Genomic DNA, 12449 nt, shown 5'->3' with positions numbered 1-12449 from the left:
AGTTTGTGAAACGAATAATACATTTTATGTTCCAGCTAATATTTACCTTTTGAATGACGGTATGAAGGCCTTTGTTGCGGTGGACATGTACCTAACCATAAAGTAATAAATATTACAAAGATTTTGTTTCCCTTGGTGATCAAAAAGGGAAGGCAATATATCATATTGATTAATATAAGTTGTCCAATAAGATAAATTAGATTAATAATATGAAAGTTATATTAATTTGATTCAACAACAAACATAAAGCTTTGTGTTTTTGGAGGATAAGGGAAAAAGAAAATTGGAAGCTGTTGTGTTTTTTTTATATATATAATTTTTTTTTGTCAAATAAATAAACCCATCTTTATTACTTACTGATTGTTGTTTGTTGATATACATGACTCAAAAAAGGAGAAAAAGAGTGTCTTTATTAATATACATTGTGGGCCAGTCATCTTCCAAGAATTGCCCACACACTCTGGTCACAGAAGGCTGAGCATTGTCCTGTACCCGAAGGAGCCCGGGGCCCACTCCACCAGCAAAAGGTCTGACAGTGGGCCTGAGGATTTCATCCTGATACCACAATTCATGACATTCAGTACAGTGTCTCCAGTCTTTATTATGTGTATTACATGTGGTCAGTGTGAATTTGCTCTAAATTATAACGACAACAGGGCACCAGTGGCGGACCTGCGAGTTTTGATGTTCTTGAGTGAATGCCAGTTAAGCTGCATGGTGCTAGGCTGATAGCACAGGTTCTCGCTGAAGTATATTGGGCCTCTGTGCCATACTCAGTGTGTTTTTGACAGTTTGCTTAGAAAAATACATCTTAGTACCCTGCTAGAGGTAATTTTGTAGGGCTCTGGCAGTTCTCCTCCTGTTCCCCCTCACCCAAAGGAACAGATACCAGTCCTGCTGCTGGGTTGATGTGCTTATTCAGCCCTGAGCTGTCCTTGTGAAGTGGCCCATTTCCAGTTATGTCCTCCACACTCTTCAGACTATGATGGGAAACTACAAACTTTCCTATGGTGGTACAGATGGCTGTGTCATCCTAAAGGAGCTGGACTACCTGTGTAACTTGAATAGGCTGCAGAAACAAGACAATACCTACAGGACACTGACAAAAAGCAAAATTAGACCAAAATCAGTGAGGACACTGGTCAGATCACCTGTTAAACCATTTATTTTCTGGGGAGTTGGTTTGTTGTTGTCTGTCCAGAGGACCTGTTGTGACTTTCTTTTGGTGAAATTGATTCACAGTGGTTTTTACTCTCTGGACAGACTTATATGGCTGAAATGTAACTGAATTTGTGTTATACTGTGAAAATGACGCGTTCCCTTATTTTTTTCAGCAGTGCATATTCTTTCTAGGTAGCTGAACGTGAACGATGAAATGTGCTTTTCAACAGAGATATACAATTTTTTAAAAAGGTTTTCTTTGGATCCCTGTGACACAGACTGAACAACAGAAAATGGATAGTTACAGTAGATGTTACAGTCTATCAGTTTATGTATTAATTTTAGTTTTTTGGGTATAACATGGATGCTATGAACAAAGGGCAAAATTTAGGAAGTTTAGATTACATGTTACAATAGAAGCTTAATTCTCTGTGAAGGTTTTGTTCACAGCCTCAATAAACATATTCTTGCTGTGTTGGACAGGTTGACAAACTGAATGTGACCACCTTTATTCCCGCTTTTAAAAATAATTTTGTTGATTAGTTTAATTAATTATTAATTAATTAATGATTTTTGTTTTAAAGCTTGCTTGGTTGGAGACCTTTCTTTATGGAAAAAGAAATGAGGCGCATAGTAGAAAAGGATCCTTGGGGATTTTGTGACAGAATTTATTGGTGTGGTTGGTCAAGTAAAATGATTTTTAATTTGGTGAGTGATTTTAAATATGGAGAAAAAAAAAAGAAACAAAAACTTGTGATGGGTATCCTGCAGAGCTCAAAAAAATTCAAAACAAAAGGATATCCAAGGAGATGAGAGATGAGTGGAGGAGGTGGTTGATCTCTCTCAGAAAACTTCCGGTGACAGCTACTTTGCCTTGGAGTTGTTATGTGACAGCTAAAAAGTGTGCTATAGTGCCATATTTGCAGTGAAGAGGAATCACAACAGCATATTTTATTGGACTGTTTCAGAGTTCAGGACAACAATGTGGGACTTTGGTGTAAGATTCCACCTGAATTATAAATCTCTAATTTATGGTTTGTTGGATAACAATTTGCCGGCATCTTTTCAATTGATAATGTGTGTTGTATGCAGTGTTGGTCAAGTTACTTGAAAAAAGTAATCAGTAACTAATTACCAAAAAAGTAATCCCATTACTTTACTGATTACTTATATTCAAAAGTAATTAATTACTTAGTTACTTAGTTACTTCAGTTTCACGATTTACAACCTGAATAGGTGATAAAGCGATAGATCTTTCAGCCCAATTCTACTTTTTCTACATAATCCATCATACAAAATGTAATCAAATGGAGAGGTCCCTTTTTAAAACTTGTTTTATTAGTTTTAATCTTTTAACTTTATGCTTCAAGCAAAAATTTAATTATATGCAACATTCTCTGACTGGAAGAAATTTGTTTAATATTTAAACCTATTTTCTGCACATTCCAGCATATAAAATATATTTTTTTGTGTGTGTTTACACTCACTCTTTCAAATAGATGCAAGTAAAACACAGCAGAAAATAAATAAAGTCAAAGACTAGCAGTCCTTTTGCTCTATTTTCACCTGTAAAGCAGGAGTAGGGTAGGCGGAGGTTTACCCTGGTGCAGGTGTTCCGCGGCGGTCAGTGGAAGAATCCGGAGAGTTTCTCTGTGAGTTTAGGGGGTTATTTTCGCTGTAAAAAGAAGTTTTCTTCCCATGCACAGCGGACACTAATGTTTTTGTCACTTTTTATGGAATCAAACTCAAAGTAAGGTCAGTACTTCCACGCTTTAAACGCTGCACGCTCATACTCTCTCCGCACTCGATATATTATCCACTGTTGATCTGCAGACAGCTGTTGTCACAAACGTTGCACTTGCTTACGTCACTGTCATGAGACATTCTTGCAAAAAAATCACGGTTTTAGTAACGCAGCGTTCCTACGGGAAAGTAACAGTAATCTAATTACCGTTTTTGCAATAGTAATCCCTTACTTTACTCGTTACTTGAAAAAAGTAATCGGATTACAGTAACGCTTTACAAGTAACGCGTTACTGCCCATCTCTGGTTGTATGTTTTAAATTAAAGAAAACTACACAAGCCATTGGATTCAATCAGGTCGTTTATGACAGTGCTATGGTAATTAAACAGATTCTTGGTGAAAGGAAAATCTTTAGACCATAAAGATGGATGAAATGTCCTGTGGATATTTGTCATTTAGGAATCCAGCTGAGTGGAATGGTCTTGTGTGGTAAATGACATTTTGTTTTATTCTGGTTGTTGTATATGGTTTATTTTAAGGAAAATGCCCCAGTAAAGGGAGCTGCCGAAAAAAAGTAAAAGAAGAAAAGCATTATTTGTCGTCATTAACACGTTATAAACAACAGTCATTGGTTATTTCAGCCATGACCTCAGCGGAGGGTGGCGGTAATGAGTCACAACGGTGTTTGCTAGCACTCTGAGACGATACAAAGAAGGAGACGGAACGGAAATTACGGCAGCTCCTTTCCCGAGGAAGCTAGATAAACAAACAAAAGCAAGACATTATAATACATATATTTAAACATCTCGTGCGATTTTGACCACTTTTTACGTATAGATATGCTAACCACAAATAAACCGAACCACAGAATAAGCTAGAGAAGGGCTAGCATCCCGGGACGTTTTAATGATTTCTAGCATCCTGCTAGCTGAACGAACTGGCAGGCTACGCAGCTAAGGTGTTAGCTCGACATGTTTATTTTAGCGCTTGGGCGAAGGAGCGTGACATGATGGCGTAAAACTTGCAGTTATTACCAAATAGTCACACTTCCCACCTAAAGGTAAGCTTTGCAGTTCCAATGACTTACTTACTATGTGAATAAAAAAAAAAGGTAAAGACATAAAGTGTATTTTAGCGTGACACAAGTTTGTGTGTGTAAGCAATACACAGTTACATAAAACGTGTGTTAACGACTACCGTTATCTTTAACCACGGGAACGCTGCTTTCCTTAATGACACCTGAATGGTTCGTGTTTTTAACATGTTTGGGGGAATGTCCTGCTAATAAACACAGAAATATCCACTGTTTTTTAAACATCAGAGCCACACTCACGCTTTTTTTACTTTCTCTTCTAAATCTTGAAAGGCTGTGAGAAACTGATAACGTTTGCCTCGAGTTTCAACCGGAACTGCACTCCGTTAAAATCTCCACACCGTCACCATGGCGTGGGCTCTGAAACTGCCTCTCACGGATGAAGTGATTGAGTCCGGACTGGTCCAGGACTTTGATGCCAGTCTGTCCGGCATTGGCCAGGAACTCGGTGCGGGGGCGTACAGTATGAGGTACAGTATGAATTTTGGACGGGTAAGGCCTTTTACTAAATGCAGCCAGTGCTACATTTATAATGGGCCATATGGTAATTTATTAGATTAAACACTGTTGAACAGTGTTTTGGTTTCTTTTTTTTTTTTTTAAAGATGTAAGCTATCTTGTAGTTTGTCTTCAGACAGCTGCTCATGTCAAATTCATTTGGACATTTTGCGTAATTTAAAGATGAGTGATTAGGTGCATCCATTATGTGCAGTGTTTCCCATTTTCTGACTGCTACGTGGGCAGTTTGAGTGGCAAAATGTCTTCATGCTGGCAGACGTGCGAATTAAATGCCATGTGCAGATAAAGTGAAAAGCCAAAACACTACTTGGAGAATATTAGCTGGAGTCTAATAGTCTTTGAAGAAAATAGTTCCCTGGGGCATTTGATCTATCTTATCACTCTGTAGCATATCCTGAATTCATTAGTGTAATTATCTGCAGACACTTCTGTGCTTTTTCATTTTCTGTAGCTCATCTAAAAGTTTAAAGAAAATATTTTTTGCTGATTGAAGTACTTTGCACCAACCCCCATCTGTTTTTGTATGCTTTTCTGGCTCATTAAAACTGTTGAAAGTGGTGGCTTGTTTCAGAAATTCTTGTGTGGAGAGGAACAGTGACATGTAGACTGGATACCTTGGTATTTGGTAGTGTTGCCTCCATTGTAGTTACTGAGCTGTGAAGCTAGAGAACACCATAATTCTCCAGCTAGTTTTAAGTGTTGTCTAGTAATGACAGGGAGACCTTTTGTATCATGAGGCTGAAGGTCGTATCGAATCAGTAAGTATAAGTGTTTAGACTGGTTTTCTGTAAAATCTTTGAAAGAAGCCCTGTTTTAATAAAAGATGTTCTGTATTGCATAATGAAGTGATAAGAATTTGGCGGCTTACCGAGTTTGTTTTTCTTTTGTCTCTGCAGCGATGTACTTGCCCTTCCCATTTTCAAACAGGAGGAGTCCAACCTCCCACCGGACAGTGACAACAAGATCCTACCCTTTCAGTATGTTCTGTGTGCACCTACCTCGCCAGCCGTTAAACTGCATGATGAAACACTCACCTACCTCAACCAAGGTCAGCATCAGGATCCCAGCTGCTGTGTACTTTTCAACTTTGTGCAAATTTAATGATATCTAAGAGTTCAAAGTCAAAAGCTGCTGAGAGAAAATTCAGCTGCCTACATATGTATTTATTTTTTATGTGGACTTGTCATTGCAGGGCAATCCTATGAAATTAGAATGCTTGACAATCGGAAAATTGGGGAACTTCCAGAAATCACCGGCAAAATGGTGAAGGTAAGAAAATCTTTAAAAATATATTTGCATAATCCAGCAGCTGCTAGTGTAAACCTGTATAAATATTATTGGAAAAGCTCCAGCCAACGGCTCATCTTGCATCCAGACATGCTTCACAAAATCCCAGGGGGCTGTGAGTAGAATGGAATAAGTAACTCCAGGGTTAGATGAAATTAATGGATGATTCATTTTTGTGTGATTACATTTCTTATATTCAGTGTAATATGAATTTTAATCAACTTTTACTTTGAAGGTTTCTTCAGTGTGTCAGAAGCATCTCTTCAGTGGTGTAAAATACAGATTGTGTGTGTCTCAGCCAACTTCTCAGCCAGTTGTCTGTAGTCTCAAAAGTCTCAAAGGCATTTTCTTAGCATTAAAACTATACCTAGAGATTAAAAACAGTCTAACAGCTAAGATCTGTTTTATTGTTTATTGCTGAAGTGTTTATGGGAAATGAAATGGCCACTAGGGAAAGGTTTTGGGACAAAGACCACATCTGGATGAATCTCCTTCACACCAGCCTTTTGGAAATTGCTTAGAATCTTATATTGTGTAGTAGTTAGGCAAGCTAATCACATCGCTTTATTGCAAGGCTGAACTAAGCCCTTGTCCTGGGGTACCAGGGTAACGATAGTGTATGTTCTCTTTAATCCTTCAGTAAAAATTACTTTCTCTGAATTTCAGAGCATAATTCGTGTGGTGTTTCATGACCGACGACTTCAATACACAGAGCACCAGCAGCTGGAAGGCTGGCGCTGGAACAGGCCAGGGGATCGCATTCTCGACCTGGGTGAGCATTAAAAAATATTTTTAAAAAGCTAACAGAAACATCAGGTATTTATTATACTGAATTTGTGCTTTGCAAGGTGGTTGCTGTGTAGCCCTGTATGTGTGCTAACAATGAAATAGTTTTTGCAGAAAGTAAATTCAGGATACCAACTGTTAACCAAAACCGGAAATTCATACTCATGGTTGCAATAACGAGAAGATGGTGTATATCAAAAGCATCTTTGATAACTGCTTGTTTTGCTTTGATCCATTGCAGATATCCCGATGTCAGTGGGGATAATTGACCCCAGGGCTAACCCCACTCAGCTTAACACGGTGGAGTTCCTTTGGGACCCATCAAAACGAACCTCAGTTTTTATCCAGGTAGCTTGATGGGCAACACATAGTAATGATTGTGTCATTAATTCTTATTCTCTGTATTATTAAATTAAAATGAACAATAGTGATATGAGGCAGTTTAGAGTGCTTTGGCGTGACGGAGATGAGCCTATTTACATTTGGTTTACTCATTTATTGCACAAGTAAACTGAATGTCAGTCTGCACTTACTAATGTAACACTTTTGGCATGATTTGTTGATATTACAGTTAGGTCATCAGTCTTGTGTAGATTTTGTTTTCATATTCCTTTCCTTTTTAGGTTCACTGCATTAGCACAGAATTCACCATGCGGAAGCATGGCGGAGAAAAGGGCGTGCCTTTCCGCATCCAGATTGACACGTTTAAGGAGAACGAGAATGGAGAGTACACAGAACATCTTCACTCTGCCTCCTGTCAGGTCAAAGTCTTCAAGGTCAGAGGAATGACATGGAAAAAGAGAAAATCTGAAATAAAATCTATAATGCACCCCAGTGCAAATGTTGTATTTGGTCCCTGTGGTAGTACTGTCCATATTCACCATCTTTATTTCCTCCACTTGACGTGTTCTAGCCTAAAGGTGCAGACAGAAAGCAGAAGACAGACAGGGAGAAGATGGAGAAGAGGGCGCCACAGGAAAAGGAAAAGTACCAGCCTTCCTATGAAACCACAATCCTGACAGAGGTAAGCATATAAGAGCTCAAAGCAGTAATCACTGCTTGGATAAAAGTAGTTTAAAGGAAATCAAAATGAATTTTAACTTAATCTAATTAACTAGACTGCTGATGTTAGCCTACTGTCAAACTATATTATGTACTTATTTTAAAAAAAGTAACAAAACATTTTTTCTAAGCATAACCAGAGAATGTTTTTGTGATAAATCGGTTATCAAAAGAAATAACTCTTAGTTTTTTTTTTTCTTGAAGTGACTAATGAGCTTGTCATTTTAACCTCAGAATTTAAAAAGTATTTACTAGGAAATAACAGGTGATTTGACACTTGCGGAAGAGACACAGACACAGCGAGACACAAATGATGTGGAATCATCCATCTTTTAAATCCATTTTCCTAAGCACTTAAGGAGTTTGGCTCAAATTCAGTTTAATTGAAACCTAAGATCAAATCTACTGGCAGCAAAAATACTGGTGATGTATGTAGATGCTACAGTAACACAAATGTTGGGTCTTTTATAGTGCTCTCCCTGGCCTGAGGTCACATATGTCAACAACTCCCCATCTCCTGGCTTCAATAGCACCCACAACAGCTTTCCAGTGGCTGAAGGGTATGCTGCCTGGATTACTTTAAAAATCACTATGAAATCCATGTAGTGGCCTTATTTGTTTAGTAAGGGCAACACATGAGGTCTACGTTTTTCTTAATGTGGAGTTTGTTGTTATTGCTTCTTTCTAACTGATAAATTTTTCATCCTTTGTAGAAACGGGTCACCAAACCACCAGCCTGAGCCTGTTGTTCAGGTGGCAGATGTAAGTTCATTTTTAGTTTGTGGATTTATTTGGATTTATTTTACCGGCTGCTTACCTCCTGCCACACCAAGCAACTGCATTTTAATAAGCTCAAATGCAAAGCTGACATCTGGGTGTTAAACTTCTGCCTGGGATGAGATTCATTAGCAAGTATAAAATATGACTCAGTGTGTAACTAGAAAGCATTTGATATATATCTGATTTGAGTCATATATATGTCAGATTCAGATATGATGTAGCTCATCGTGCTTATATCTAAATAGTTTTTGAAACGAGTTTTACCTGTCTCTAAAATCCTGCCTTTTAAGGTAAAATCCAGCAGCTCTTGATAATCTTCATTGATGTGTGTTTACAATTTTAATATTTTTTATGTTTTACAAATTGACTTGATGGGGTAACCATGGTGACATGGTCTCTGACACGGTTGCTTATGTCAGAGTATTTTGATGAATTCTTTTTTCTTTTTCAGAATTTGTTACCAACAGCAACACCACAGGATGCACAACAGTGGCTTCATAGAAACCGCTTCTCCCCTTTCTGTCGACTCTTCACTAACTTCTCAGGTAATATGGTTACCTCTTTGGCCGTATCATAAGATAAAAGGCTGCACTTTAATGTGAAACTAGAAAGATATTTTCTGGAAATGTACTCATTTATTTAAGTAGCACCTTGTTATATCCAGAGGTTATTCAGAGTGTTTTACTGAAGGAGACATGAGAATTAAAATCAGGTAAAAGATGACAAGACAAATTTGAATCATAATTCATAGATTTAAAAACTAATTATGTAAAAGCAACCGTGTGTTTGTAGAGACTGAGAATAGGATCTGCTTTTGTGTACCAGGGGTAGACCTGTTGAAGCTGACCAGGGAGGATGTTATTCAGATCTGTGGGCCAGCTGATGGTATAAGACTCTTCAATGCACTTAAAGGACGGTGGGTTATATTAAATTTTCCTACCTTCTTAGGATATATAATTTACCTAATTTATAAAAAAAAAAGAGAGTGAATGTTTTTAGGCATCTGCATTTTAGTTGTTTCTCTCTTTGAATTCAGGGTGGTACGTCCAAGACTCACCATCTATGTTTGCCAGGAATCTCAGCAGGCACGGGAACAGCATCCGAAACATGAAAATGGAGATGCTGCTGCCAGCGCTTTCTTTGGTCAGTGTATGTTCATTTAATTTATGTTAATTTAATCATTATCTTTGTTGACGTCCAAACGTTTTTTTTAATCTAATGAATTTCCCTTTGGGGTTAATAAAGTTTTTCTTATTCTCTTTTTTAAATTTTTATTTTGAGGGGCCTCAGTCACACTAGAGTAAAGCTAGGATTGCAACCTCCTTGTAAACAGGAAAAACTGGTGGTTGGCGAGTGATTGCATTAAAAAAATTTTTTATGTCTGGGACTGTTGCAAGTAGTTGTCACAACCAACTGTTGACCACTTTAATTCAAGGCAAATGGAAATGTTGCCAGGTGGGAGGAGGCCTTCTTCCAAACCATCTTTGTCGGACTCATACTGACTGGAGAGTCTCTAAAGATTGGCAAGGATGTGCAAAAAATTGTTGTCTAAATTTTAAATGCAGACAGAATGCTAACACAGTGATCTCAAACCTGGTCTGTCTGTTCAAAATGTTCAAAATGACCATTTCCATAAGCAGGCTGATAACAAGTTGATTGCACGTGGTGACAAAACTTTTGGTCATGTAGCAGTCTGTCCACTGTTATTCTAGTCTACTGTAGTGACTGTAGCCTAATATTAAGGATCTAAACCATTCACAGGTGCCCAGCCAGGAAATAGCCCCGCACTATTATTCTTCTGAAGTCTAAGCAACAATTATGATTTAGTTTTGCTATAATTGAGCATGCCTAATATCTAGTGAGCATCCTTTGTTGTTTAGCTTGTGTTAACCTTTCTGTTTCTCTCTCTGCAGTATATCACGCCATTTACCTGGAGGAACTCACGGTTACAGAACTGACAGAGAAAATTGCTCATCTGTTCAGCATCTCACCTAGGCAGATCAATCAGATCTTTAAACAAGGCCCTACTGGCATCCATGTGCTGGTTAGTGATGAGGTAAGGCAATCCCCCTCTTATGATCTTACTGTGAGTTGAAGATTTGCACTTTTTGAATCAGTAGAGACTTGCTGTTATTATATATGAATTCAAGCACAGGGTTTCCCCAGGAAAACTGGTAGATCTTGCGCTGGGGTGGGTTGGGTGGATTGATTTGGTAAAATTAAATGTTGCACTGGATCCATGTAGCTAACTCTGATGTTAATTGCTAATAGTGCAGTTGCACAGACAGAATAGTGGAGCTATGTAAATGTACCTATATTCACAGGAGAGAGGAACAGGAGGATGCAGGAGTTTTCCTGCATGAAAATATATATGCACACACCATTAGGAGAGCAACAAATCACATTTAGTCTGCCTTAATTAGTGGATCGATATCAACAGGACAGGCAAATGTTTTTTAAAAAAGTAGAAAAGAACCAGAAGATGTTAACTTCTTTAAAGTTTTTGTTCTCATACTTTTATACAGTTTTTTTTTTTTTTTTTTTTAATGCTGCCTGGCTCAAACGACAGTCATTTGTGAGTTTCAACATGGGGTTATTTACCCCATGTTAGAAGACATCCTGTTGTTATGGAAATTTGTTAGGAAATGTTGGATCACGTTATTGGCAAACAAAGAAAACAACCAAGGATACTGCTTAAACTCCTAAAAGTGGGTTAAAACCTGTGCAACGCTTTGTTAAAAACTGGAAGGATAGTGGTGAACCACCATCTTGGAGAAAAAAGTGTGGTTTGAATAAATCCTGAATGTTTGAAGATCAATGGGGGGAAAAACAGCAGTGGAATAGACAGCTATGTTTTAATAGTGAAAGTAAAAGCATTTTCCCACAATGCAAAGAGAACTCAAGGAGTTATAACTGAACAGCTGTGTAGCCTTAAAATAACTACTCAGTAGTAATGCTAATTAGCAGGGCTGCAACTAAAGATTATTTTGGTAGTTGACTAATCTGCCAATTTCTTTGATTAGTCAATTAGCCAATGATTATAACTCTTATCTCCACTAAACTAAACAAAACTAAAATTGGCTTCAGTCTATATGTTCAAATAAAGCTTCGAATTAAATTAAAAAGTTTGTTTTCCAGTCCAAAAAAACAGTTTCCCAAGTTTACAGATGATTCGGTTCATGAATTCATGATTGCAGTGGACATGATCTGGAGTGAGGCTTGCTCTTGTTTTTGAGATGATGATCTCAGCTGCAGCTGATACCATGTGGCCATTTGAGAGGTGCACGAGCCTCTTTTAAGGACAAACTCGTCTATACGCCTGTGCTTAATACTAGTAAAACAGAATTAGAAAAGACTGTTATATCATAGTTTCTCAGATGGTGTAGTACTCAATGCCAATGAACCTGGTAGGAAGACATGTGGATGAAGTGATGCACCGATCAAGACTAGTGCCTACATTACAAGCTTGTGGATTTGGGATTTAGGTCCAGAGTCAGCTGACTACCTGAATCTATTGAATGACTAAATTTGTTTTCATCAGCAGATTTTGTTTTTTCATCTCTCTGATAGTACAGTATATTCTGAGATGACAATGCCAGTATTCATGAGGCTCAAATTGTGAAAGAGTGGTTCAGGCAGCGTGACACATCATTTTCACACTCATCCACATCTTAACCCGAGTGAGAATCTTTGGGATATGCTGGGGAAGACTTCACACAGCGGTCCGACTCTCTCATCATCCATACAAGTTAAAAAAATGAATCCAACTTTGGACAAAACTAAATGTTGCATTACTTAACCCGATCGAAATGATACCACAGTAAATGTGTGTCGTTATAAAAGCTAAAAGTTGCCCAATTCATTTTTAGACTATGACTTTTCCCCCCCTTTTGTTGAGGGAGCCAGGCAGTACATACAGTGGGGCAAAATGACCTGCAGAGAGCTGGGACCAAAGTAACAAAGGTCACCATCAGTAACACACTACAACGGCAGGGAATCAAATCCCGCAGTGCCAGA

The 12449-nt window shown here is 38.1% G+C and overlaps 1 protein-coding gene across 2 annotated transcripts in view; it reads left to right on the top strand.

Moving 5' to 3' along the window:
* The first annotated feature begins 3594 nt into the window (after nucleotides 1–3594).
* The window catches only part of tfcp2 (transcription factor CP2), a 10275-nt gene continuing 1420 nt past the window's right edge, over nucleotides 3595–12449 (top strand). The window contains exons 1-14 of one of the 2 annotated variants that reach the window (XM_042219349.1): nucleotides 3595–3965; nucleotides 4272–4468; nucleotides 5414–5565; nucleotides 5710–5786; nucleotides 6471–6576; nucleotides 6832–6938; nucleotides 7214–7366; nucleotides 7504–7614; nucleotides 8124–8212; nucleotides 8366–8414; nucleotides 8884–8977; nucleotides 9258–9348; nucleotides 9469–9575; nucleotides 10346–10488. In XM_042219349.1, the coding sequence (XP_042075283.1) occupies nucleotides 4347–4468; nucleotides 5414–5565; nucleotides 5710–5786; nucleotides 6471–6576; nucleotides 6832–6938; nucleotides 7214–7366; nucleotides 7504–7614; nucleotides 8124–8212; nucleotides 8366–8414; nucleotides 8884–8977; nucleotides 9258–9348; nucleotides 9469–9575; nucleotides 10346–10488 (1401 nt within the window). In that variant the 5' untranslated portion in view covers nucleotides 3595–3965; nucleotides 4272–4346. Of the gene's footprint in view, nucleotides 3966–4271; nucleotides 4469–5413; nucleotides 5566–5709; nucleotides 5787–6470; nucleotides 6577–6831; nucleotides 6939–7213; nucleotides 7367–7503; nucleotides 7615–8123; nucleotides 8213–8365; nucleotides 8415–8883; nucleotides 8978–9257; nucleotides 9349–9468; nucleotides 9582–10345; nucleotides 10489–12449 lie in introns of both variants that reach the window. The other variant, XM_042219348.1, reaches the window with a different exon arrangement.

This window comes from Haplochromis burtoni, unplaced genomic scaffold (assembly GCF_018398535.1).
Source record: "Haplochromis burtoni strain Fernald_Lab_line unplaced genomic scaffold, NCSU_Asbu1 Contig_31, whole genome shotgun sequence".
Lineage (NCBI taxonomy): Eukaryota > Metazoa > Chordata > Actinopteri > Cichliformes > Cichlidae > Haplochromis > Haplochromis burtoni.
The sequence above is the reverse complement of the archived record's forward strand: the minus strand, read 5'-3'. Positions and strand labels throughout refer to the sequence as shown.